The sequence below is a fragment of the Festucalex cinctus genome, chromosome 3 (genome assembly GCF_051991245.1).
Source record: "Festucalex cinctus isolate MCC-2025b chromosome 3, RoL_Fcin_1.0, whole genome shotgun sequence".
NCBI lineage: Eukaryota > Metazoa > Chordata > Actinopteri > Syngnathiformes > Syngnathidae > Festucalex > Festucalex cinctus.
In genome coordinates this window covers 11,116,049-11,143,985 of record NC_135413.1, presented here as the reverse complement: position 1 = coordinate 11,143,985, position 27,937 = coordinate 11,116,049, and the positions used below count along the sequence as shown (strand labels likewise).

The 27,937-nt window shown below is 39.4% G+C and overlaps 2 protein-coding genes across 4 annotated transcripts in view; one reads left to right on the top strand and one right to left on the bottom strand.

The window, feature by feature from the left end:
- Positions 1–11,195, top strand: part of mapk8ip2 (mitogen-activated protein kinase 8 interacting protein 2) — a 30,579-nt gene extending 19,384 nt beyond the window's left edge. The window contains exons 3-14 of one of the 2 annotated variants that reach the window (XM_077515795.1): positions 1,023–1,253; positions 1,355–1,433; positions 1,895–1,996; positions 2,290–4,510; positions 4,981–5,189; positions 5,834–5,909; positions 6,058–6,230; positions 6,434–6,543; positions 6,667–6,789; positions 7,329–7,399; positions 7,467–7,565; positions 8,360–11,195. In XM_077515795.1, coding sequence (XP_077371921.1) covers positions 1,023–1,253; positions 1,355–1,433; positions 1,895–1,996; positions 2,290–4,510; positions 4,981–5,189; positions 5,834–5,909; positions 6,058–6,230; positions 6,434–6,543; positions 6,667–6,789; positions 7,329–7,399; positions 7,467–7,565; positions 8,360–8,432 — 3,567 coding nt within the window. In that variant the 3' untranslated portion in view covers positions 8,433–11,195. Of the gene's footprint in view, positions 1–1,022; positions 1,254–1,354; positions 1,434–1,894; positions 2,099–2,289; positions 4,511–4,980; positions 5,190–5,833; positions 5,910–6,057; positions 6,231–6,433; positions 6,544–6,666; positions 6,790–7,328; positions 7,400–7,466; positions 7,566–8,359 lie in introns of both variants that reach the window. The other variant, XM_077515794.1, reaches the window with a different exon arrangement.
- Positions 11,196–13,893: 2,698 nt separating this feature from the next.
- Positions 13,894–27,300, bottom strand: arsa (arylsulfatase A). 2 transcript variants are annotated; one of them, XM_077515792.1, is made up of 10 exons: positions 26,961–27,300; positions 25,583–25,793; positions 18,424–19,467; positions 17,728–17,968; positions 17,297–17,515; positions 17,053–17,222; positions 15,778–15,902; positions 15,484–15,611; positions 14,688–14,790; positions 13,894–14,571 (listed from the first exon to the last, which is right to left on the bottom strand). In XM_077515792.1, the coding sequence occupies exons 3-10, from the start codon at positions 18,642–18,644 to the stop codon at positions 14,276–14,278; spliced, it is 1,503 nt and encodes a 500-aa protein (XP_077371918.1). In that variant the 5' UTR covers positions 18,645–19,467; positions 25,583–25,793; positions 26,961–27,300; the 3' UTR covers positions 13,894–14,275. The 2 variants fall into 2 exon arrangements, with proteins under 2 accessions (XP_077371918.1, XP_077371919.1); XM_077515793.1 differs by lacking the exons at positions 25,583–25,793; positions 26,961–27,300 and having other exon boundaries at positions 18,424–19,533.
- Between the last annotated feature and the right edge of the window lie 637 nt (positions 27,301–27,937).

Sequence of the window (27,937 nt, the reverse complement as noted above, 5' to 3'; positions counted from 1 at the left end):
ATGTCAATGCTGTTCAAACATGAAAAATGTTACAACCTGTTTGTTAAATACAGTGGCTCACAGTTATAACACTGAAGTTTCAGATCAATAAATAATACATTTTCAAACAAATCTTACAGTGTACATGTACAAGTTTACTGAATGGTATTTTCTAAATTTGAGAAAAAAAATCGCAACAATCGACTTGTAAATTCGTATCGGGATTAATCGGTATCGAATCGAATCGTGACCTGTGAATCGTGATACGGATCGAATCGTAGGCAATTCACACCCCTATTACTCACCAATTATTTTCTCTGACAACATACGAGTCTTACTCAAATTATTATTATTATTATTATTATTATTATTATTATTATTATCATTATTATTTGATGACTGCCTTTTACTTTTACTTGAATCATGCTATTCTAAAGTACTGTATGTGTCTTATTTTGGTACAATTTTTGGCTACTCTATCCACCCCTCACCAGTCATTGTATGAGTATCAGAAACAACTCTCAACATGATGCAGTATATGAAGGTGTGGTCTGTTCATCGGACCTTCCCGTAAAGCTTGTGAAACCTGAGCAGCATGTCAAATTGATTTGCATCAGCATCAACCGCCCAAGGCTCTTTGTTTTTCACCCACATTCTGTTTGGCCAGTAAATGCGTCATTCACAAAGCTTCCTCATAGCTTGGCTGCATGATGTCAAGTGATATTTAACAACTTAACTGATTCATAAGAGCGAGAGACCCGACACATGACAAGTAAAAAATGCTAGCACCAAAGTAATATTTTTATTGCTTTGAACTGAGGACAAAAAAAGCAAATATAAGAGATTTTAATTAAAAACTAATATTAGGTTGCTACCCCAAAAATCAGTTAATATGCAAATTCATGAATGCCGAACTGAAAATGTGTGAGGATTTACTATATACAGTATGACTGATGGAAGGATTATTTTCCATTGTACCTGATGTTAGAGCAGCAGTGCTGCTTGAGTGTATTAACTTGATACCATCTACTGTCCCTTCCCAGGACTCCCTCATTCTAGAGAAGAACGACATGCACCACCCAGTGTGCTCCTTCCAGGACGACTTCCAAGAGTTTGAAATGATTGACGATGAAGATGAGGATGACGAAGAGGAGGAGGAGGAGGTGGACCCCGATGCGCCGCCGTCTCCCTCAGCGTCACCTCCCCCCTCTCCCATCCTCGGCACCCTGAAAAGCAGACCCACCACGCTAAACCTTACCACAGCTGTGTCGCAGGTATACATTTGCATAAAGAAACCTTCTGTATGTGCTATATATTGTGTGTAATATATACCCAAGTGAGCTTGATGAATTTTTGTCCCTTTTTCTGATATTAGGATTCACTAAACAACAATAGCAGTCTGTCACCAAAGAAAGCAAGCTGGCAGGACTCGTTGCGCAACCCATCTACACAGGGTGAGATTAGAATTTATTTAGGAAAAAAAATTTATCTAAAAAAAAAAAAAAAAAAAAAAATTATTTAGGAGGCCTCAACGTGTCCAGAAACACACCAAAAAGATAGGACTATCCAAAACCCATGTATAAAGTATATATATTTTTAAAACGAACAATCAAATAATCATGAAAGTTTCAAGGACCCATGTCTGAAATTGAACAGAGAGTCAGTCATTTTGTTTTGAAGAGGCCATTTTGGCCACATTCCAGATATCATACCAATACAATCGAAAATATGTACAAATGAGCCCTGAATGAAAGCAGGTATCGTAGACAAATGGGTGATGCTAAATTAATTAATTAATTATTTTGTAAAACCCTTTGGATATCATTGCGTTACTTTGCATCCATCACAAACATACAGTATGCAATGAATTATAATCATCTTAACCAATCATTACATATTTGTACCGCCTCTCCAGGCCGCACGACTCCAACCCACTCATGTCTGGAGGATGGTAGCCATGTGACAGGCCAGTGTCCAGCCTCATCACTTTCCCAGCCACCAGGGTCACAGAGTCAAGGTACTCCAGCACAACAAGCAGGGGAGGGTGGGAACCCCCATTCCCCTCACAGGCCCCTCCTCTGTGACATGGAGGGCAACAGGCGGGAGAGGCTTGAATACGGTAACAGGAAAAAAAAAAGAAAAAAAAAAAGTAGCCTGCCCAGCTAGCTTAGATCTCATTTGTGATGCCCACCAACAGACTGTTAACTTTGTCCATTTGATCTCATGGTACCACCTATGCATAATTCCCATACACCATCTGATATTCTACTTTGAAGTAATGCATTTTTCTCTGTTGTGTTATCTTCTCAGGCTCATTTGGTCAGCTCAAGACCCATCCTTGCCCTGGTGATGTAACTCAACCAAAGACAGACCCTTCATTCCACACCACCAGAGTACCTTCTGTTGATGAGCATTCCCAGTGTTCGGACACAGAGGTGGACCATGACCTCAACAACGGCCACAACCACAAACATTTAAACCGGCTTGCCACTGACACATACACAATCACAAGCGAATCTTGCATGGAAGCTGGGAACGACCCTGATCCAGATGGAACCAGTCACTGTTTGTCATCTACTGCTCCTTTGGGAGGCAATGACGGTGCTGACACTCCCTTGTCTGATGACGAGCTGGACAAGGACTTTGAAGTTGAGTTCATGCGCAAGGAGACATATGACATGGTGTGCAAGGAGAATCCGTCATCGTACGTGGAGTTTCCATGCATTGAACCCTACGAGCAGGCTACATTCTCAAGCTCTTTATCTTCCAGTCACTCAGGTGCTCCTGAGCAGTCCATAAGTTCTGATTCTCCAGCTTTGGCAGCTCCGGTGGTTGCGGTACATGATTCCCACTCTCCTTCGTCAGATCCTGGGATAGCAGACATGAACCAGCCAGGTTATGTGACTTCAGACCTAGATAAGGAACTGAGCTCCCCAGGTTCTGACTCAGAGCTTGATGGAGAAGTGGACATAGCATTTACCTGCGAAGGTCAAGTACACTCAAATATGATTTCGTCTATCTCAGAAACGGAGCTCGACCTGACTACTGATGATAGCAGCAGTGGGCGCTCTTCTCACCTCACCAACTCCATCGAGGAGGCCAGCTCACCCACATCAGACCAGGAGCTGGACCCGGATACAGAGTTAGAGCAGGATAGTGGGATTGTGGGACTCAAAGCGTCCCTCTTTTTGGGCCAGCCTGACCCAATCAAAGAAGGTTCTCCACTACCCTCCCCATCGCCTTTACCCTCCCCAACAATCGCCACCCCATCCCCCGTTGACTCCCCCATTTTGCCACCCAAGTCGTACAGTGATGACCAGGCTCTGATTGCGCTAAAGAATGTGGGTGACCATCTGTCTGGTGAGCACCAGGCTGACCCAGATGAGACCCTTCCTCCTCAGCAGTGCGAGGACAGCATGTCCAGACAAATGGTGCTCAAAATAGAACCCGACCACAGCCTCGAGTGCTTCAAACGCTCCTTCTACCTTCCAGTAGGACCCAGGCTTATGCCTGCTGCAGATGATTACGATGAAACTAGCGAAGGGGATTCAGAATCAGAAAGTGAGGATGACCTGAGTGAAAACTCTGACTCACCCTGGTTGCTAAGCAATTTGGTCAACAGGATGATTTCAGAAGGCTCATATCCAATCAGCTGTCCTGAGGAGTGCTTCAAGAAGGACGTGTCTGTGTCAGATACCATCTCACCATCCTCAGAAATTGGTGAGGGAGACAGTTTTGCTGATGAAGATCCAGAAATGATTAGATCAGAGAAGGATGGTGACTGGCCCAAAAAGGTTAAGGCTGAGGAAAGTCGGAGAATGAAGATTGTGGAGGCTTCAAATGAAGGTGTAGCCATAAACTCTTGCCTCTATATGTCTAACCCCACCGATGACACGATCAAACCACTGAGTCTGGATCACTGTGCAGAGAATTCAGGAGAAACCACACATTACTCGTCATGCAATGCCAGTGTCTCCACCACTTCAATGAACTTAACAGATAAACTCTCCATGAGCACCAAGAGACCAGAGGAAAACCATGAGCCAAATAATGACTTGACAATGCAAGAGGGTAGGAAAGACATGGACTGTCCGAGCTTTAGCGAGAGTATCATAAGTGACAAAGACAATGGACGTGAGGAGCCCCGGACGACTAGTCGCTCATCCGCCTCCCTTGAACGAATCACTGAGGTCAAACACAGTCTGACACTGGACATACCTACTGCTCAGACCAACCGTTGCTTCAGCCTCACCTACTCCACGGACAATGACGAAGAAGATGACCAAGGGGATTCATTCTTGGATGACTTGAGGAGACGGTCCTATGGGAGTGGCGATTCACAGCTGGACGGTTCACTTCCTGCCGATTCCTGCATGCCGGACCATCCCTGCCCAGACCGTAACCTCCCACCATGTGAGAAAGACCTGTCTCCGAAGCCACCCAGTGAAGACGATGGACTGGCCTATGACTCCATGAAGTACACACTTGTGGTTGATGAGAACACAACTCTGGAACTAGTGAGCCTCAGAAGGTATGCTATGGCAGTATCGTTAGATTGTGATAGGTTGTTGTCTGATTACGTAGGGTATCTTAAAAGGACTTTTTTTTGTAATAGGCAATGTTTGTATTTTATCCACGGAATGAAGCTTACTTATGTGGTGCTACCGTAAACATATAAGATGTGTTGACTACTGTAATCCTTGGGTCTGTGTATAATGACTGATATGTTGTTGACTTCTTATGGAAAAGCTGGCCAATGAGTACAGTATCAGTGCAAGAAGGTGCAAATTCAACAGATACAGATACAACAAACGATATGTCTATTGAAGGGACCATTTTTCGTATTATAAATAATAATAATCTCAGTCTGATTTATTAACAACTCTTTCCATTTGCATCTTTCTCTCGTAAACCAAACAAGTCATAGACCACGATGCCTTGCAGCTAGTTTTCAGTGTTACCTTGTTTAAAAACCCTAGTTAAAAGCCTTCATTTTCTCAGGTGCACATCAGTCCTGAGCGACGACAGCGAGCTCTCCACATTATGCGACGAAGAGCCTTTGGAGAGGGGTCAGGTGGAATATTATTGTGATGAGGAGGGGGTGAGGCCGGAACTGCTTAGTTCTTCAGAAGACTCGTCTCCTGAGGCGGACCTCCCGTTTTCCAAGAAGTTCCTCAACGTCTTTGTCAATAGCACATCACGCTCCTCCAGTGAGTCAAATAACACGCTAATAACTTTTTGGAAAGGTTCGCAATGGTCACTGGGTCACAAGAGTAGCGTTATATGAACAATGTCATTTGCAGAGATGGGCGTCAATGAATTTTGACCCTCGCTCTCATTCTGCAACCGTCAACAGTCGGCACACCCTTCCGTCATCGACAATCCGTCAATATTTCAAGCCGAAACTTCAATCCATCATTCGTCGATTGCTCAGTAAAATGAGCGTCTATCAATGTTTCCGTCGTTCAAAGTGGGTATCCGTCAGTGTTCCGTCAATCTTCAAGCTATCAGCAAAATGGGACGTCCGTCATTGACGGATTGACGAATTTATTGACGGATTGACGATTACATTGACGGATGAAAACCCCCTTCTGTCAATGCTTAGTTCGTCAAATTTCCAAGTTTCCCATCAATGGTCAATCATTAACAAAATGGGAGGCCGTCATTGACGGATTGACAGACCATCAATCAATATTGATGGAATGCCTAACTCTCGTCATTTGATAGTCAGAGGGTCATTACATGGTGGCCTTTATTTTCGTTTGTGGAGGTATTTTTTTAACTACAGGAAAGCATCCTTTATTTGTATGATTTAAACTTTGTTAAACATTTAGCGTGTCTGTTTGTCACATAGGTACCGAATCCTTTGGACTTTTCTCCTGCACCATCAATGGAGAGGAGAGGGACCAAACGCACAGGGCAGTGTACAGGTGAGATACAATGCTGAACATCTTCGATTGGCTTGCGACCAGTTCAGAGTGTACACCACTGCTTAGGCTGCAGCTCCACCCAATAATGGATGTCTGGAATTGATCTTTGGTGAGCATGGCATTGTAATCCCTGAACCTCCCCGTGTAGATTTATCCCCAGACATGCAGACGAACTGGAGCTGGATGTGGATGATCCTCTGTTCGTGGAGGAGGAGGAAGATGACTACTGGTACCGAGGCTACAACATGCGCACGGGAGAACGTGGAATCTTTCCCGCCTTCTATGCTCACGAGGTCATCGGTCACTCCAAAGAGATGTTGGGTAAGCGCAGAACCTCGGATTGATTTATATTCTAAGGCTCAAGGTTTTTTTTCTAAAAATGAGGCTCAAGAAAGTGTTCTGAGAAGAAGAATTGGATTATGTCCTGAAAACAATAATTGGTTATCATCATAGTTTCGATTCAAAGTTAAGAAAAAATTTCTAATTCTGATATCAGTTTGACACCTGTACTCCTATCCTGCCAGCCATGAAACGCAACCCAGCGTGGATAGAGACGTTTGACGTGCAGTTCTTGGGTTCAGTTGAAGTCCCTCAACATCAAGGCAATGGAATACTTTGTGCTGCTATGCAGAAGGTAAGCAAAATATTGAAACATAACAAACACCCATTTGTGCACAGTGATACCTTGGCTTACCAGTGCTTTAACTTTTGTGGACAACAATCTGCATTTATTTTGGACACCTCTCCTCTGCGTTAGATTGCATTGTCCCGGAAGCGGACCGTGCATGTGCGGCCCCCGTCCCTGTGTGAGCTGGAGATCAGCTTGCAAGGAGTGAAGCTGATCATGAGTCTGGAGGATGAATACGACTGTCTGGACGAGGTGAGAACATAGAGACATGTTCAAAACGCTAGATCCACACACAATCTCATGACCTCAACAGACATCTAATGCTCAGTTTTAAGAGCAGTCATGGTTGATTTACTGAGCCTCCTATGGGTACTCTCGACTTTACTCCCAAATTTGAATGCAAGTTAGCTTCACTGATGGCTCTGAGCTCTAGTAGAATGACTTCGGCACCAGAAGTGGGAAAAGTGTTACTAATAAGACAGTCATGCTAGTAATGTGCTGTGTTACTAGTGAGGACAATGAGTGTACTAGTACATGGACCTTTAACTGGATCTCAAGCATATTGAATCTCAAATGGCTTTCCATTGTACAATAGATGTCTCCTTTTCTTGTTGTCAGCTGTTGATCATGATTGTAGGATAGAAAGTCTGACATGTTATGGTTATAAAAGTGATTTATAACAGCAGGGAATCAGACATGGCCATAAAAACCTAGATCCAATTTTAAATTTGGCACCTCAAATAGAGATGAATGCATTGAATAGAATGCTTTGTTTCTTTTTATGTCATCAGTTTGACAGATGCAGTCACTTCTTCCAGATGAAGAACATCTCCTTCTGCGGTTGTCATCCCAGGAACAACTGGTAACTGGACATAACCTCCGCCCGTTATGATGATGCCATATCTGATTTTTGCTCTTCTTTTTCTCAGCTACTTTGGCTTCATCACTAAGCATCCCATGCTGAGCAGGTTTGCGTGCCATGTGTTTGTCTCGCAGGAGTCCATGCGACCTGTAGCAGAGTGTGTTGGGTGAGTGAAAATCCTTATGTGGAAAAATAATGTTAAACAAATGGAAATCTCGTACCAGGTTATCAAACTGTGGCTATCATAAGAGCTTTAGGAAATGTTTTAATTTCCATAAGTTACACATTTAACCATTTTACTAGTGTAAAAAAAGGCAGCTGCAGTAAATTAAAACAGCAAAAGACTCCATATTTAATCATGTGTATGGTTAGGCTGCATAAATGATCGGAACTCAATAAGAGCAAATGTTTTGGGACGCTCATATCATGTTTATCCTCATAGTGTTCTAATACTTTTGCCCAAATGGTGTCCAGATAGTGTACTGTACTTCATGTACTTCTGTGTTCATATGGTGTCAACATTTTTGTCTCTACGACCTCTCGATATTTTTTGTCCTTATGATGTCCTGATCATTGTGTCCTTTTGGTGTCCCAATACTTTTGTCTTCTTGGTGTGCTAGTACCAATATGATGGTCCTTATGTTGTCCTGATGTCCACATGTTGCTCGACTACTTATGGCCTTGTGGTGTCCTAATACTTTTGTCCATTCTGACCTTGTCATTTGTCTTTCTACTAGTTAAGGTGGAGAGATTTGTCCTTGTTTTGCGCAAAAGTATTGGGACAGACTATATGTGGAAAAAAAAGTATTGGGACTTTATTAAGTCAAAAGTTTTCTTTCCATTATTTCCTATGGGATGAATTTGGAAATATAGACAAATTAATAGAGTATATCTTCATCTGTGTACATGTATTATTTAACTAACTAGCAGAAATGACATTTAATCATGTCTTTTGCTTAGTCGGGCATTCCAGGAATATTATCAGGAACACGTGGAGTACGCCTGCCCCACCGAGGACATCTATCTGGAGTAAGACACATTGCCTTCTACGCTCATCCACTTTGCTATCAGAGGGCTTCTTCTTCTTCTTCTTCTTGTTTTTGCTCCTCTGAGACTGGGCTCTTCAGTTCAACAGCAAATCCATCTTCTCTCCATCTCAATGGAATGGTTCCTTTGACCGTTTTCTACGAGACAAACTAAATGCGCTGAGCTATTTGAAGGTTCTTCTTCTGACATGTAAACCATCTACCTACCTACCTACTAGTGACCACTCTCCCAATGCATGGCTCGTAGGATTGACCGCGCACAGCGACATGTATTCAGGAACATTTGGTGAGCGGCTTGACAAGGTTTGTAAATATGTATTTGTTTTCATGTTCCCAACTGCGTGGGTTTCTACTGGTAGTCACACAGCAGCAGAGTAGTGGCAGAGAGTGCAGTGAGCTTACCTCTGTGTCGCGTACAATACGGTGTGCTGTAAATAGATGTATAGGAAGTAGACGTACAAACAAGCGCCTCATCCACACTCACAAAGGGAGCTGATAGTTTTCTCGCGATTGTTCATGGCTGTCAGCTGAGGTACAATATCATCAACTGGAATCAGTTTGGACAAGTTGGTAGTATTAGGTGCCACGCTGAAAAGAAAAAATAATCATAAAATGACACGAAAGTAGTCAGAATCTTACAAGAATAAAGTCATAATGTGATTGGGTTACAAGATGTAATATTACGAGGGAAAAAGTAGACGTGACTGTACACTATGGTACAGTAATGTATTATATAAATCACACGAAAATTACAAAATAAAATAGAATGTTAAGAAATAAAGTTTTTCCTAGTGGCTGGATGTTTTGAAGTTTGCTGCCGCCATCCTGTGGCAGACTACGAAGATTCCGTTATTTTTCTTGTTGCTTACGACTTTACCAACTTTTATGACGAATGGTAAGAATGATGTTTTTTTTTCTGAAAATAAGTCATTTTTCATTTAAAAAAAAAAAAAATGGAATGTATACTTTTCTCAAACATTTTGTCTTTTTTTTTCTTGGATATAATTTTGCAGAAACAATTTTTGGGGGGAATTAAACTGCCTCGTAATACTATGTATTTCATGTAAGTTGTTGTTTTGTTATTCTAGTACAAATGCATCCTTTTTTGTTATTCTGCTAAGTTTGCAGTCTTTTTATTTGTAACATTCCAAATGTATTTTCACAAAATATCCGAAAAATTATTACTACTATTTGCTCAAGATTACGGCATCCTCACAAGGTATTTGAATTGTTATTGTTACAACTTTATTAAAGTAATGTGAATTTTCTTCGTAATATTACGTTTCTCAAAATTTGTTTCCCCATAATATTGTGATTTTTCTTTTAAATGGAAATATATGCCTCTATTTCTTGTAAGATTACGGGGAAAAAGTTTTTTCTCATAATACAGGGTGACACAAAAAAACGGGAACTTTTTAACAATCCATTAAAACCAAGAGTGATGGAAGAAAAATATTTTATTTACAGTAATTGAAATTTTGGTTCCTAAAATGGTGGAGTGTTTACTTGGTCACTGTCTCACAGTGCTGCCACTTTCTAATGTATGCGCAATTCAAAAATTCACGTTTTTTTTTTTTTTTTTTTTTTTGTCACTCTGTATTATGACTTGAAAATTATTGCTTTTGTTTCATTTATAATTTATTAACCAACCCCCCAAGATATTTTTTTCCTCATGACATTACAACTTTTTTCCTCTCATAACATGACAACTATATTCTGGTTGTCGAGGTTTTTCTCTTCAGTGTTGCCCTAAACTTGTTGGTAGGACAATACAGGACACATAGCTCGTTTTGTGACACAATCATTCATTTGTTTGTCAGCCAGCCAAGAGGCCCACTGAAAAGCCATATTTTCACTTCCAACGACTGTTTTGCCGTGTAGTAAAAATGTCTGCTATTTTTGTTCAGAGCGAGCTAAAAAAAATGAATAAAAACATTTGGATGTGCTTTTAGGTCTGAAGGCGGACAGAAAAAGTGTTGTCACACGCGCTCTCACGTTTATTTCTTCCTTTTAGCGTGATGACAGGGTGAGCATCAGTCATATAATCTCCAGTATGCAGAATATTTAATAGCTTATATACAAGAAGGGGGCACATTGATCAAGAAGACAGTTTGAGCATTTATTATGCATCTTAGCGACCATGTACTAGTATTCTCACAATTCAGGTTATTGAGGACATTGTGTAAATGCTCAAACGCTGTATGAAAATCATGTTTTTGTTAGGATTTTGGCAGGGCTTGGCCGTTATCTTCATCCATCCCAACGCTGTTATTTCACTGGTGTATATAACCATAAAAACTCCCAAGTAGTGCTGTGTCCTTTTTCTTCGTCTGTTATCCAACTGCTGAGTATGTCATGGGTTCAAAAGAGACTACAACAACAAAAAAGAAACAACACATTCAAATATGTGATCTGCAATAATTGGACGTTTTAGCATTTTTTGTTGTTGTTGTTGTTGTTTGGCATTACTTTTAGGACACAATGCGGTGACCAGGTTATTGTGCCCCGATACAAAAATGCTCGAGCAAAATTGATGTTGGAGACGATGAGGCACCGCGTGGCTACGTTGCTAATTGGCTAGGATGTTTGTGTATTCTACGTACATTAGAGGAACAGTGCAGTATGTGACTGAGCAACATATCTTATCTTTTACCTTTTGAAACTTGTACAACTCAAGGGAGGAAAAAAATTTGAATCCGCTTTGTCATGAATTTGGTCTTACGAATAAAATATATGCTTGATGTCCGAAACCGTTCTTGTCTTTATTGTTAAAACATAACACACTGACCCAACGTCATTTTATTTTTTCTCTCCCAATATTACTGATTTAGGACTTCATTTTTTATTCATAGTAATATTTTGTTCTAATATGTCATAATTCTTTTAAAATTACAATTGTTTTCATTTTTGAGTATTCAGACCTTAGAAGGTTTTTATGTAAAATAACTATGCTAGTAATAATTTCCAACTTTCTCATAAAATAAAATTTTTATTTAAAGCTTTCAGATTTGTCATTGTAATTTGCTATTTTAACATGCCAATAATGCCAATATGTCGTGGATAAAGGAACTACGGACAGTTGTTGGGAGGTGATAATCTGATCTTTTACTTTCACGTACATGTTGAAAAACATTTCTCGGAATACATTGCCATTCTTGGAGGTTTATGAACAATAAAAATAATATGAAGAAATTCCATTAAAAGGATGGTCATTGCTGTAAAATCAAACCTGACGTCACTCTATTACATTCTCTCTCTATGGGTTCACATAGTTACTTCTACAAAACAAAACAAAAAACTTCATAATACAGTATTATTTTTATTGCTGGAACAGTACATAAGTGCTAGCAAACATATCGTTAGCCTAATAGCATTATTGCCCAAGCCATTTTTGAACATTTTAAACAAATTAAATAAACAATAAATCCAGTTGCCACACATTCCTTTACTAAGACCTGGATTACGACTCTACACTGACCTGACACTCTTTTTTTTTTTTTTAGCAAAAACATCATTATTAGTTTCAGGGCCGGCGCTAGCCATTTTGGTGCCCTAAGCATAAATGTTTTGTGGTGCCGCAACCCCCCAAACACTCCGTCCGCACACCCCATCACCCCTCCCCTGGTAGAAATGAACAATATCTGAGTATTTGTCAGTTTTGCTTTATTAAACAAAATAACTTGTAAGTAGGGCTGGGTTTGAAATATCGATATATCACTATCATATCGATACACCTTTTCATATCCCAATATCGATACATAAAACCATGTATCAATATATCGACCCCCCCATTTTTGTCAATTTATTTACACAGCCTGTGCTGTGGTTGTAATTTATTTAAATTATTATTTATTGTTTTTATAAGGCCATGTTAAATGAAACAGATTAATGTAACTGCAATGGATTCAATTCCTAATGTAAATATTCATATTCTTAATAATGCATTAAATTAGAGCAAGAAGTTTCTACTCTTTGCAGCATTGGTACTTTTGACTGTCTAAAATATGTGCTGCATGAATTCCTCAACTTAATCGAAAATCGTTGTGAATCATGAATTGAATCGGGCCCTTGTGAATCGAATTAAATCGATTCTGGAAATCTGAATCGATACCCAGCCCTACTTGTAAGTGTCAATATTGAAGTTTTAAAAATGTTCACAAAAATAAGTGATAAATAATAAGTCTTTCTAAAACTAACAATGACACCAAATACTCAAATAAATAAAGCTAAATGATTTAAAATAAAACTCAATGCCGCTACTATTAACAAATAAACATCTGGAAATAAACAAAGTGCAACAAGTTAGTAGAGGCCCTACAGAGGCACATGTCTCCATTTCTGGGCTGCGAAATCGGCTATCAGGTCATCATATGACAGCTTTTGTGCATTTTCCGCATTCATGTTAGGGTATGAAATGCTCCTTGAACATATTGAAGCATTGATCCTGTATTCAGAAATACAAGACAATATTCAGGGATTCTACAATGAAATATGGTTTTGAACCAACCATGGTACAAACATTTTCTAAATTGATTAGGATTATGGTATTGTGCAGGCCTATATTTAAAACACAGGTACATGAAAATGTTAATAATCTACCTTTTTAGAGAAGGACTGATAGGGCACTATGTAAAAATTCTGGACATAATGTTAAAACTATGAATATGAAATGAGGAAATCTACTTGGCCTTAAGATGATTATTATTATTATTTTCAAATTACACTTTTACCAGTACATGCCGCTCTTGGCCGTTCCATATGAAACAATATTGTCTCGTCACATTCCATTTAACATACCGTATAATGAACGTGCTGGTCACAACCATTCCACTGCGGCGGTTTGGAGTGTTTTTTTTTTTTTTTGCTAACTGTGGTCATGTAAACGTAGCTGCTACAAAATAAACAAATTGTCATTGTCATACCTGCAAGTGACGCCCGAGCATCATCTCATTGTTTTTTCTTTTCCGCCCCCAATTCTTGATGCCTTTTTGATGACATGTCCAGATATCCAAGAATAAACTTCTGCCAAATTTGCGATTGAAGCATAAAGTATACCCCACCCCCCTCCCCCTTTCCCTAGTAGTTTGCTCCGTTGGAGAAAAAGTGCACCCCGCCCCCCTCCCCCTTTCCCTAATAGGAACAAACTACTAGGGGAGGGGGGGCACCAACGTAGACCAGCGATACCGCTCATCGAGTAAATAATGCTACATTATTTTTTGTATTTATTAACATACTTTACAAGCTTTTATTCTAAATATTAGACACTGATATTATAATTACTAATATGATTCTTTTTACAGGCTTGATTTGTTTTTTGGTGCCCCCTTAGGCAGTTGGTGCCCTACGCGCAGTGCGTGGTAAGCGTATGCGGAGCGCCGTGTCTGATTAGTTTATTACTGTTGTGGCAGTACCTTTAAAAAATAAAAAAAAATAAAAAGACTTACGCCATTGGTTCTTAAACTTTTTAAATGAAGTACCACCTAAAAAAAATACTTAATTTTCAAAAGCACTGTCATTAAATAATGACAAGTTACATACAAAAATGTTCGAACTGTACTCACCAAATGTACAGTTGTGGATTAAAACAAATGTTCTAAGTTATTACCGTAACATTATGTATGGTTTGAACATATAATTTAGTCATTCTTTCATGTACCACTTATAGTACTTATGCTACACTTCGAGAATCACCGAGTTAGACAATTATTCTATTAGGCTGCCGATACAGAAACAGTGCAATTTTAAGTGTCAACAGAAACACAGCAAAGAACTAAGCGAATAGTACTTCTTCATGGGTTTGTACTTTTTACAATACTTTTATAACGAGCCGTCAGCACTGACAGCATTGAGGTTTCGGACTGCACTGCGGACTGCAGCAAGGCTCCAGCTTCGGGTCGCTTCCTTTTCCGATCTGACTCTCTCCGAATATCATGGAGGCTTCGAACCGCTCCTTGACAATCTTGATCCTCTCCAGCAGCGCCGGGATGTCCGTCTCGCCACTCGGCACCAGCGGGTAGTGCTCCGAGGGGTCCGCCTCTAAGTCGAAGAGCAGCGGTGGGTCGTGAGCGGTAAGGGTAGCGAACACTGAGCATTCTTTGTCAGGGGTGGTGCTGCTGAGGGTTGAACCTGGTGGATGGGAACAACAGTGACATATCGGAATTGGGTAAGGGGATTGTGTAGTCGGTTGCGGAATAGTGTTAGGAGCTTGGAAATGTACAAGTGGTCTTGAAATAGACCTTCACCTCGTGTGTAGAAATGTGCCTTGTACTTTCCAAGTCGGAGAGCGAAGAGGCCATACTTTTCACTGGGATCATAAGGGTAGAACATCATTGCTTCCCTTTTACTCTGCAAAAACAACATGACAAACATTTATATCAACACGTAACCACCACGGTTTTCTGGAACAGTGGTTCAACTATGAAACAGGACCAGATGACTTGCTTTTTAGCAGGATAAATATGTATGTAAAGTTGCAAACATTTTTCCTTGATAGAATAGGACTATTTTCTTGCAATGGCATTATCATTTATTTTTTTTTATTACATTTTTCCTTCTAAGTTTAAGTCAAGTCATCTTTATTTATATACCTGCGTGTGCATAACTTTTTGCTTTTAAGATGAATATTTTTGCAAAAAAAAGAAAGAAAAAAAATCTCCAGTAAATTAAAAAAATCATAAAAATAATAAACTTTTATCTTTCTTTACCTAAAAAAATGTAAAATTACCAGTACTATTTATTTAAAAAAAATCTTCTCATGCTAGTATCAATCATTATTTGAAGATTTTTTTTCTTCTTCTTGAAACTTGACACACACAAAAAAACAAACAAAAAAAAAAAAACCTTGTTGGTGTTGGCGGTTCAAAGAATTGATTACAAAAGATTTTCTTAAAAAAAAAAACAACTTTTTTTTCGTAATGTTTTAGTATTTTATTTTTAAAAAAAAAACCATTTTAAATATGTTTTCTTCTTTCTTAATAAAGTATAACGTCTTATTAGATTACCAGTATTTTTTTCTTGCCGTACGTTGATGGGCTTTACCTTTCCGTCATTGATAAGGACATTAGTCATATCAACACCATCCAACTCAATTGGGGGCGTTTTAGCTCCAGCTAGCCTAGCGATGGTGGGCAGGATGTCCAGAGTACTGGCCAGCTCACGTGTCACACCTGAACAAATGAAAGGATAACAAAGAAGTTTAAAGCATACATGGTGAAGTGGCATTTAGCTGTTAAGGTGCACACAAATGGAATAATATCCACGTTTTGCCGCAACATGCCTGGCAGCACTGTTTGGATGGTTTTGAAAAAGCATAACGACATTATTACAGCAAACCTGGTGTGATGGTGCCGGGCCAGAAGGCGATGGCGGGCTCCCTCATGCCTCCCTCGTATGTGGTGCCTTTGCCACATCTCAGCGCTCCGGCATTGCCACCGCGGGACATGCGCATCAGTGAAGGCCTGAGACAAAAACAACATTGAGGAAAAATAGAAAACTCTTAACATTTTTGTTGCAGGTTTTAAGAAAATACTATTTTTTTTGTGGCAATTTTACAGGGATAAATTTTGTGAGAGAAAAAAAAAAAATCACTTTTCCTTCAGGGAAAAAAAAAGGATCTAATCTTAATAAATAATAAATATGCACATGTATAAAAAAAAAAAAAAAGTTTAAACAAATTCATTAAAATAAGTACAAATTTCATATTTCATTGATAATTTTCCTCTTTTATCTTAAAGGAATAAAGATGCATTTTTCATGGAAAAAGTCATAATGATAAATTTGCTATTTTATGAAATGTTTTTAAGTTGTAAATTTAACTGAATTGAGAGCAGATTTTTAGTTTTCATTGAAAAAAAATGCTGTGCTGTTATTTTTAATCTTACAAGAAGAAATTTGGATTTCTCCCCCCAAATTTTCCAATATTAAATACTAAATTCTTAATTAATGAGCATAACAATAGTAATATGAGAAAATAGAAAAAAGAAAAAGGCAGGAGAATGCAAATTATTTTCTCTTAAAATTATAAATGGATTCTTCTGAAATTATGCAATTTTTTAATAAATAAAAAATTGAATGTTTTCATAAAATTACAACCACATTACTTTTGCTTGAAAAAAAAATAAAACATTACACCTTTTAACTCACATAATACAATCCTCAAAAAATAATTGTTTTTCTTGTTGAATTATGACTTCATCTTTAGATTTACAACTTTTGTCTCATAAAGGTACAAATTTTATGCTTGTCGATTACTATTTCTCTTTTATGAATAGGATTGTTTTCCTTTTTAAGGAGTGAGTGCACAGCCGAGCTGGCATTCGTTACAAATAACCTTATCACTTTTTCATTAAATGATGACTTTATCTCTAAAATGACCACTTATGTCATCCTAAATTAATGCTTGCAACATTACAAATTTCTAAAAAAAAAAAAAAAAAAATAAAGAAAAGAAAAAAAAAACGTTCTCAAACAAAAAAAAAATAATGAATCATATTTTATGTTAAATTCTGACTTTAATATTAAAAAAATCCTACTTTTTATCAAAAACATTTAAGAATTAAATGCACACGGTAACTACATCCATTTGAATCCCTTCAAATTCAAGCCTACCCGTTATCTGCCGTGAAAAAGACCAGCGTATTGTTAATCACTCCACTCTCCTCCAAGATGGCCACCAGCTTTCCGACAGTGTTGTCAAACTCCAGCAGAGAGTCTCCGAACGGGCCTCTTGAAGTCTTCCCGGCAGCCCCCTGGCCCGCATACTGGGGGTAATGGGTGTGCTGGTGGGGGATACATAAACACATGACTAACAAACACTGACGTACAAAGCTACAGTATGTCATGTGCTGCCTACGTGGGATGGATAGTAAAGGAAGAAGGGGCGCTTCTTTTTGGCCGAGGCGGCGATAAAGTTGGCAGAGAAGTCCCTGTACGCTCGTTCCAGATCCAGGAAGTTGACGGGTTGCTCCTTGATGACTTCATTGTGCATCAACGGGACCAGAACGGTGTCCACGTCGCACTGCCCGAAGCATTTGATGTCCGGAGGGAAGCATGTCAGGTTGTGACACGGACCCTTAAGGGGGAGAGCAACACGGATAAGACACAAGCTTTTGTTTGACGACGAAAGACATTACTGTATTGTTCAATACAAATTTGAAAACTTGATAATTCTACTTAGAAATAAATCTGTTTATGCTCATTAATTCTAAAACCAATTTAACTTCCTACAAAAATGTACCTGGAACTTTCTGTCACATTGGTTTCCATACTTTTTGCAACACTAACCATGTCGTGTGAGTACGGAATGCCAAGGTACTCCTCGAAGCCTTGCTTGGTGGGAAGGTACATTCCGTTCGGCCCGAATCCCAGGTGCCACTTCCCCACGGCGGCTGTGGCATAGCCCAGAGGCTTCAGCACCTCGGCGATGGTGGTCTCATTGAGCGGGAGGCCACCGATGGAACCAGGATACAGGACGCCGGGGTAGATGCCGGAACGGGTCTGATAGCGTCCTGTCAGCAGTGACGCCCTGAATGAAATAGCATGTAACAAGATGGTGAGATTACATTTTAGACACGCTAATATCCTCAAATCAACATGAATATTCTTATCGTCTCAGTTTATTTTTCATTAAGTTTCTTTGTTGTTACATTTTGACTACTGTAGGTCTCTGTGTATTTGCAATGATCCTAAATTCTATGGTTTGGTCTTCCAGGCAAGATGAAAGGGTACAAAAATAAAATAAATAAATAAAAGTCTTCCAAACAGTAAAATGTCTTCCAATAAAGAAAGTTATCAAAAAAATAAAAAATAAAATGATGGATGGATAGACTATTATTACCTGTATTATTTGTATCTTTTAACTATACAAGTGATGAAAAATGATAACAATATTAATACAAATATGTTTAAACACAGCATTTACACAACTACAATTATTTATCCAAACATTTAATGATTAAATATAATTAACACATAATTAACCTGGACGGGCTGCATACGGGGCTGGTGGAGTAGAAGTCCGTAAAGCGCAGTCCCTCAGCTGCAAGTCGGTCCAGATTCGGTGTAAGCGAGCTGGGATGTCCGTAACACCCCAAGTCTCCAAAACCAACATCATCGGCGAAGAACAAGACGAAATTTGGCGGCGAGGTGGCGTGTGCACAAACGCATAATAAGGCCACAAATCCCAGGAGGGCAAATTGCATTCTGACGTTTGTCACATTCCACAAGAAATTCGGCAAATCAAGGCGGACTCACAACAGAAGATGAAACAAAACTATTCACTTCGACAACGTAAGTGTCGCGTGTATGTGACGTCACGCACATGCGGAAATGTAGTCCATGGCCATCGCGTTTTCCGGACAACAAAATCAACACAAAACATGCCTCCGGTAACCAAGACGATGTTTAATCAAATCATACTCTATTGCTGCATTGTAAAGTACCATCTAAATGGATTAAAATGCAACACTAATGTGTATTTTATCGATAAAATAGCTTTATTCTTCCATATGACTGACATACTTTTTCCCAACCGTTAACAGTCACCTGTTGCTTGCAACTCTAGTAGCACAAATTGAAACCTGTTTTTATATTATCTTTTATTTCCTGTCTATTCTATCATACAACAAATGAACAGCTACAGTACAACGGTAACTTTCGGCACCATGGCGACAGTAAAGATAGAACTTATATTGTTGAACCCAAGAAGCCCAGATCGTCATGAAAAGAAAATATGCAACAGCCAATAGACAATTACTGCTGATTTAAAATAATAATAGTAATAATAATAATAAAAAACAAATAATTAAAAATTCAAATTTGTTACTCCAGGACCAGACCAGTGCCGGTCGGACATGCATGTCCGGAACACCTTTCCAGGGTGGCGTCCGATTCCGAACCAGATGCCCGAGCGTCCTCAACTGGCTCCTTTCAACGTGGATGAGCAGCGGGTAGACTCTGATCCCCAACGTGGATGAGCAGCGGGTAGACTGATCCCCTCCCGGATGACCCAGCTTCTCACCCTATCTGTAAGGGAGCACCCGTGGAGGAAAATTTTGGCCGCTTGTATTGACTTCGTCTTTTCGAGTGGAGGCTGGCCTGACGGTAAAAGGCTTATTGAACTTCTCGTAAGAACTGAAATGATGCTGTCGACAAGTAATCCTAAATTCCGGTGAGTTTTATTAGACGTGTTCAGGGAGTGATATATTGAATGGTACAAATTGTTGTTTCTAATTAAACATTTAGACACCAATCTTTGAGTAATTTTGCCTTTGATATCGTTTTTCTGTATTGTATTGTTGTAATGAATGTTGGAGTCCCAAATTTATTTTCAAATCCTAAGCATTTTTTGACGCCCTACCTTGAAACACGAACCATGACTTGGGATTCTAATTTTACACGCTCTTGTCCTGTTCACACCCCTCACCCTGTCTTGAAACAGCAAACTGATTGATTTGAGACCTCAATTTAATACCCCAATCCTGCCTTGTTGAAACCCTTATCTGAACCCCTAACCCCTTTGATTCCTCAATCCAACATTTAATCCTTAACTCCGTCTTGAAACCCTGCTTGGAAACCCCAACTCTTTCTTAAAAACACTCATTTGAAGCCCGAACACTAGATTGAAATACTAAATTTAAACCCTAACCCCAATTTTAAACTCTAATGCTAGCTTGTAGACACTAAAAACTGACGCCCAAACCCATGCTTGAAAATAATATAACTAATAAGAAGTATTGTAAAATCCTCATTTTACCCACTTTGTTTTTTTTCTTGTTTTTTTAATTTGGTCACATGGTCCCGTGGTATTTAAAAATCTTGAATTTCAGTGTGTGGTCAAGATGCTCTCCCCCTCCCCATGTCCTTTGTGGCAACCTTGGCTTTGTCACCACGATTGGACCAGGCACTCTGTCCATTACGGCAACATGAGCAGAAATAAATGGGCGGCAGGAGAGGACGTCACTGCTGATTTTGGTGAATGTGACGGTCCACAAGCATGTCTGTTTATCCATTTATTTATTCCATTCCCACCCTTTGAGGTAGACAGGTTGGGCTTGGATGGAGGAGGAGGATGATGTAGGAGGAAGACACCACTGGCATTTCAATCACATAGCAGGTCAGTGTGTGCAAGAGTATTACTGTACTGCAAGACTAGAAAAAAAAAGGTGAATATCACCGATAACGTGAAAAGCTTTACGTTTGAACGTGTGTGATCAATTTCATGTTTAAGTAATAACGTGCTTAAGTTTAGCTTCTATTTTCAATAAAATAAAATCAAACAATTCATTCCAGTTCAAGTCACTGGTGGAGTCTGATGTACCGGTAGGTATATGCGCCTTCATTTTTAATGAATAATAATAATAATAATAATAATAATAATAATAATAATAATAATAATAATGTTTTAAAACACTTATCAGTATTATAGAAGAGCAATAAATAGCTAGTAACTTTGGTTTATAAGACACAAAAATGACTCTGCAGTGACCTGAACCGCAAGTCCATTTGATCACTTTTTAATGTGATAACTTATCATGTTTTAAAATATGAACATTTCAATTTACCATATTAAAACACAAAGCCTCAACACGTTAAAACATGAAAATGATCACATTATTGTGTGATTGCGATAACTGCTGAATCAGTGGTGTTACCCATTGAACCATCCGACTGCTATCACGTTTTAACGTAATTTTAAACATGTTTTTTGTTTTTTCCCTGGCGGGTTATCAAAACTCTTCTATATCAGTGTTAGCTTGTCAAGCCCGAACTGTAACCTTGAAGTGTGAGGCATAAACATGTGCCTCAGCGTGTGTTTTTGTGCCCTTCTCCCTCACACTGTAGTTTAGCTTTGGGGGAAGTGTTGGTGTAGCATCTGCTGATAGTTTTGATTTACGATTCACTTTCACATTTCTCTGCAGGACTGACCTACATTCCAGCTTCTAATTATGTAGTGTGTGGATGGGAGCGAAATGAGTACTGTATATTAAAATGAGACACTGTATAGATATTAATGAAATGGCACAAGCACTTTTATTTCTCACTTGGCTCCTTAATAGTCAATTGTGTGAGTTCCAGACATACATCCATTTTCTTAACAGCTTACTCCTTTTTTTCTTTTGCAGTGGAAGCTTTATGGTCAAATGCAATTCTTTTCAGGATGCACGCTGTGGAGTGTCAGTATTTTTTTCCCATGGAAAATAATGAAAAATAAAAAGCTGTGCATGTGACTAATTTTACATATGTATGTAAAATAATTTATTTCAGTAATAAAATATCAATGCATGCTCATGGCGGCACGATGGGCGAGTGGTTAGCACATCCATCTACCAGTTCTGAGGACTCCGTTTTGAGTCCAGGCTCCGGCCTTCCTGGGTGGAGTTTGCATGTTCTCCCCGTGCCCGCGTGGGTCTTCTCCGGGTACTCCGGTCTGCTCCCACATTCCAAAGACATGCATGGCAGGTTAACTGGGCGCTCCGAATTGTCCCTAGGTGTGCTTGAGTGTGGATGGTTGTTTGTCTCTGTGTGCCCTGCGATTGGCTGGCAACCAGTCCAGGGTGTCCCCCGCCTACTGCCCAGAGCCAGCTGAGATAGGCGCCAGCACCCCCGCGACCCTTGTGAGGAATAAGCGGTCAAGAAAATGGATGCATGCTCATATTTTAATTTTATCTGCAACACAGCTGCACAATTTTAATTTTAAGCACAATCCCAAATTTGGCCAGCACAATTAAATGAACTAGATTGCCTGCAATATTTGCATTTAAAATGCAGATTCCAAGTACTTTCTTAAACAGTAGTCAGACAACCACCAAGGGGCGAACACAAAGAGATTATAATGCTGATCAAAATAATTGTGATTAGAAATTTGGCTATAATTGTACGACCCTAATCTTTAATTTATTTGCACTGTTGTAACATAAATTAACGTTGCTCTTGCAAGATGAATTCTCGCGGTATTTGTAAGTACACAAACTCCAGAGAATACATCATCTGGTTGACAGTGCACTTAGTGACAGATTTCCCCATTTGCGCGTTTAGTGAAGGGCGCTCCCGGATTGCTCCATTTTTACTGGTTAGCGCCGTGCAAAAGCGATGCAAACCTTTAGTGAATAGGCCCCACAGTGTTTGGGGGCGGAGTAGGCAACTGTGACGAAACCAGGAAGCCAGCGCCAACGCAGGGGCTAACAAACAAACCCAACATGGACGAATGGACGCGACAATTAATTTTGTTCTTGCAGAATGACTCATCGTTTCCTTGTTGAATGTTGAACAGCGAAAGGCGCTTCGTGCATTTCGAGCTGGTAAGATGTTCGTGCTTGCCCCCCATTCGACAAGAACGAACACGAAATTTTTATCCGTGGCCGTGATTGGTTAAAACAAACGTGTAGAATGTCGCATCGTCCAATAAGCTCGAATTATTGTACAGAATGTCACGCCTTTTCCTGACGAAATTACTGTGGAGAGGTACCAGATGGATATTCCATCTGGCTATTGCCAGGTTAAACATAAACTGTAAAAAATGTAATGAAATAGAATGTAAAGAATCAAATGCAGAGATGCATACACAAAAAATTGTCGAACAACTGACTTTGTGAGCTGCAGCAATATTAGTTTTGTTTTCTTTGCAGTGCATGAAGAACATATTACTTACTGCACCGTTTGTATGCATAATCCGTTGCAGAAGGGTACGATAAGTGCGACATTGATGCGACTTTCATTTGCTCTTCAATGATTCTATGATTTATGCTAGTGGACACTCCTAAGGCAAAGTTATGTGGTCATTTTAAATACACATTGTAATTTTCTTTGCTTTATGCACTTGACAGCTGACTCTCACTTATTATAATTAAGACTGGGTGCACATTATATAAAATCTGATGTATTTAATTGAACATGCAGAGAGATGACTGTGTACTTGAGAGGCAAGTCCCGTCACATAAACGCAAAAGACCAGTGCAAAACTTTGATCTAATGTATTTTTTTAGTTTAGTCCAACTGAAGGGCTGTTTTCATGTGTTGTGCACAGTTATACGTAACGGCCTCATCAGAATCAAAATTGGGATGCTGATAGGCAACCCGCCAGGCTTCCCATTCTGATTGGATGGTTTGTGACTAGAATAATTACATTTTACGGATCAGTAAAGGAATCTGATTTATCCTCATTGGGCAAGTATGTAAAAAAATAAAAACATGATAAGTTTGAGGAACAAGAAGTGCAGACTTTTCAGAGGATGTTACCTCACTTGCCTTACTGTGCTGAATTAAACCTGACGCACACACACACACACACACACACACCCCTGCACACCCCCACACACTGGCACAGATCAGTTGGCATGTCTGGAAGCTGCAGCTTTTTGGCTTCCAATGTGGGCGTCCTCTGATAGGTTGGCGAGTCTTCTGATTTGTAATTCCCTTGATGGAGCTTGCAAGTCTTGAGTAGCTTTGGAGCTGTTTTTAACATCTGCTTTCGCAGCTTTGTTGTGTGTGTGCGTCCACGCGTTTGTGTCTGCAGGCCAGTTGAATGTGTGCAGCAAAGAAGAGCCTGCAGACAAAACGATACATCCTAACCCTCCAACATGAATCCCCCGCTCTAACTTGAAACCCCAAAGGGACACCTTAACCCTTGTTTGAAACCCAAAGACTTCCTTGATACCTCAGTTGAACTCCTTACCCCTTGTTTGAAATCCTAACCTTGCCTCTAAATCCTCACCCAAAGCCTCAATCATGACTTGAAACCCTAATTTGAAACCATTAATCTAGTTTAAAACTCTTTTCTTGAAACCTTCATTTGAAACCCTAACCCTACCTTGAAACCCGAATCTGACACCATGACTTTGTTGTTCCAAACACCAACCATGTCTTGAGACCTTAATTTGACACTGTAACCCTTGTTAGAATCCCCAACGCTGGCCTTAAAACCTGGTCTGAAACCTCAATCTGACTTTGAAACCCATCTGTGACATCCTAACCTTATTCCATCCTATTCTTGAACATTTTTCAATTTGGCTGGTTGTTGTTTGACACCTGTCAATGTGTTAGTGTAAAAAACACAAATGTGTGCACTGCTTAGCTGTCTAAAAAAGATGCAGGCTACCAAATGAACACTAGTGGGCGCTAAAGGATTACAAGTTGAGTTGGCAAAGGCTTTCTGAACGGAAAAAAACCCTCCATTCATTCTGCTTTTCACAACCAAAATCTGTCGAATACAATTTATCCGAACATGACATTTAGATTTTTTTTTTTTTTTTGTGTGAGCAAAATATGGATCTAATGTGTGCACAAAAGATTTAGTCATATTCTGGTATGAACAACAATGCCTGGATTTACAAATGGAGCGCACCTTTGCAAGAAACTGCAGAGAGGTGCACTTAAATTTGCCCGCTCAACTCTCTAGGATGTATATGTGACCGGCTCTGGCAAAAAAGGCCCTCCTGTGCAAGAAAAAAAAAAAAAAAAGATATTGATATATTTGAATTCTGCACATAATTCCCTTTAAAATTATATATAATACAAGCCCTAGTTTTGAGAAAAAGGGCTTTAAAGTTTTGGTACTTGCATCTTACAAATGTCCATAGCAACCAGTACCTTAGGAAAAAGATATGAACCTGAAATTTTCAGGAACTGTTAAAATATCAGTGGAAAGTCAATTCCAATAGCAGGCAAGGTCATCGTCCGAGATTTGAACCTTTTAAACGTTTTGGAAGTTTGACCTCTCAAGAGATGAAATCAGCCTCAACTTTGAAGATCACATTCATCTTACAATTCTTCTTCTGAGGCATCAGCCAAAGTTTGCTTATTTTATTGTTGCTCATTGTGGTATTTTCTTGCTTAAATGAGGTTATTTTACCACAGTGGGAAATTTGACTGAATAATTTTGTGTCAAAAGATTATTTGCCATTTGATGTGGCCTGTGATAAGTGCTTTAATGATAATTTATCATGGATGTGATATCTCAAATGCTTTTGGTCACATGAAGAAATTGAAAATGTGATGGTTTAATAGTTTTTTGTTTTGTTTTGTTCCACCACCCCAAGTAGCCTAACCCCGGGATTACACCGCATGCGTGTGCATGGCATCGCCGCTCCGCTCCGTCTTGACTGCGTGTACCGGACACGTCAATTTTATGGACAACACTCACCGGCTGCGCACAGTTGCGGTCCGTCGCCGACCACTTCCCGCCGTGTCTCGCGTGATCGCATGCGATAATGTGGCATCAAAGAAAAATGACAAACACACAGAAAGTCTGTGCTCAACAGAGAAGCAGAAAAGAGAGGTGGACTTCCTTTGATTGAACTCACCGTCCACTCCTTCAGCTTCTGCTATGATGTTCCATGCAGCATCCTTTTTTCCTTATAAAAAGAATGTGCCGTGTCATATATCATTTTGGAAGACCATTTGTGGAAGGCTATCGTGATCATTTTTCATCTTCAAGTTTCATATTTCATAGCTCATTTTTATGACCATGTCATCCCATTTAAAAGAGCATAAGTGAAAATGTGTTGTGATATTTGCGGTATATGCAGGCAGACTGTTAATTTTTGATGCATCGAAGAAGCAGTGTGTCCGGCGTCGTATGAAATAGACAACATCGACAAGCGATCAAAACATTACATTAGTATTTACAATAAATTATTAACTTACTCTGCATTACATACAAGGCACTGGCGCATGTCATAACTTTTAATTCCGGACTCGGTGTGACTGATTGAAGGAGCAGAGTGACAGCCTGTCACTCTATCACTATATTGTAGCCACACTAAAAAATAAATAAAAAATGGAGTTCTGTAAATCTTTGCGCCATAGTATCTGAAATAATTAGACGGGCACTGTTGAAGGTATTGTCTGATCACGCTTACCTGGCCAACTCTCCGTTACAAAGGGTTAAGGCCCCCCTTTTATCTCAAACCGTAGTAACACGGGATTTACAGAGATGACGGGGACGCTTCAAGCTGGCGTCGAAAAGGATTCGTTTAGGTTCTCACCGCCCCAGTTTTAGAGTGTCAGCCCCGGCTTCCATTAGATTAACACCCTTAAAGAGTAACCTTTGATGATTTAAGGATATAAATCTAATCACACTCTTTTTACAGCGGCTCCTTTCCCTATGATCGGTTGCACTTAGAATGACCTAAATATGTTTTACTGTCCTTGTTAGAACCGTAAGGGCTTGTTTCATTTGTTTATGTAAGCCGAAGTAACCTTTCAGGAATTTTGGGAACGCAGCCAACATGTAGATGGAACTATTATCTATTCAATAAGGTATCTCTAAGTATGACTCAAATAGTGAGAGAAAAGTGTTAAAGCAGGAAAGTGAAGGTAGGGTTTAAGAAATCAATGATTAATGTGACAACACACATGAAAACTCTGAACCACATCTTGTCTTTCTTGATTTATTACTTGATCAGTGTTCAAACCAATAGCAAAGCAAAATTTGTGCAATAATGAATATATGTTGATTAATGACAAGAGGTAATGATTCACACCATAAATTCAAACCAAACAGAATCACATGTACTCACAATTTGTTGCTCCTTACTCCAGATCATCAATTGAAGAAACAAGAAAAAAAGAAAAGAAAAGAAAAATCCAAAACCAAAAAGAAGGGCAAAAGCTTTGAAAAAGAACTATCCCTTTGCTGGGTGGTCACGACAGGTAGCTATTCTGTGATGAACCACCTGGGCCTAATTATCTTTGAGCTAAACTGGTAGCTCAAAGAAGATAATTGAGGAAGTTAACCATTTACTACCCCGGCTGTTTAATTTTAACAAAACTGATCAAAACAAGGGGAAACTATCATCTTCTAACAGCCAATCAAGACAATGTGTCTACCACAAATTACTCTTATTTTGATTGTTAGAACTACTTCCTCATTCAGCATATGGGGGTAAATGGGGCACAGAGCCAACTGCGCTCCTCGTCAGAGGGAGCCTTGCCCTTTTTTGCACGCGCGCCGTTTCGTTTTGTCCCGGCTAATTTATCACCTCGGAATGCTGAACATAGCATGACTAAGCACAGATGAGTGTGTTCCAGTCAGTCTGTACCAAAGTTGAACTGTTGAGTTCAAAATGTCTAGTGTGGTATGATGAACTGCTGAGTTCTAAAAGACTCGTGATTACAACTGCTTTTTCAGTTCCTCTTAACTTGTGACCTTAACAGTTTTGCAGAACACATTCGTTGACAGGGTCTAGTTTTTTATGCTGACAAAACATTCATGATTTTAAAATAAACTATACTTCCTATTTGTGAATAAAATCCCTTCAAAGCTTTTTGCTCATAATACACCACACCAATACTGATTAATATGAACATAAAACCCAAACCACACTCAAATAAAATACATGTTATGTCAAAACCACGTTTCTTGCAATCTCATGGTGACATGTCAAAACCACATTTCTTGCCACCTCATAGTGACAGGTCAAAATCTTTACTCCCGTACTCCATTTAAGTATGTGTGCTATGGCAAATGAGTGTGTGCTGTGTGTGCGCAACTGTG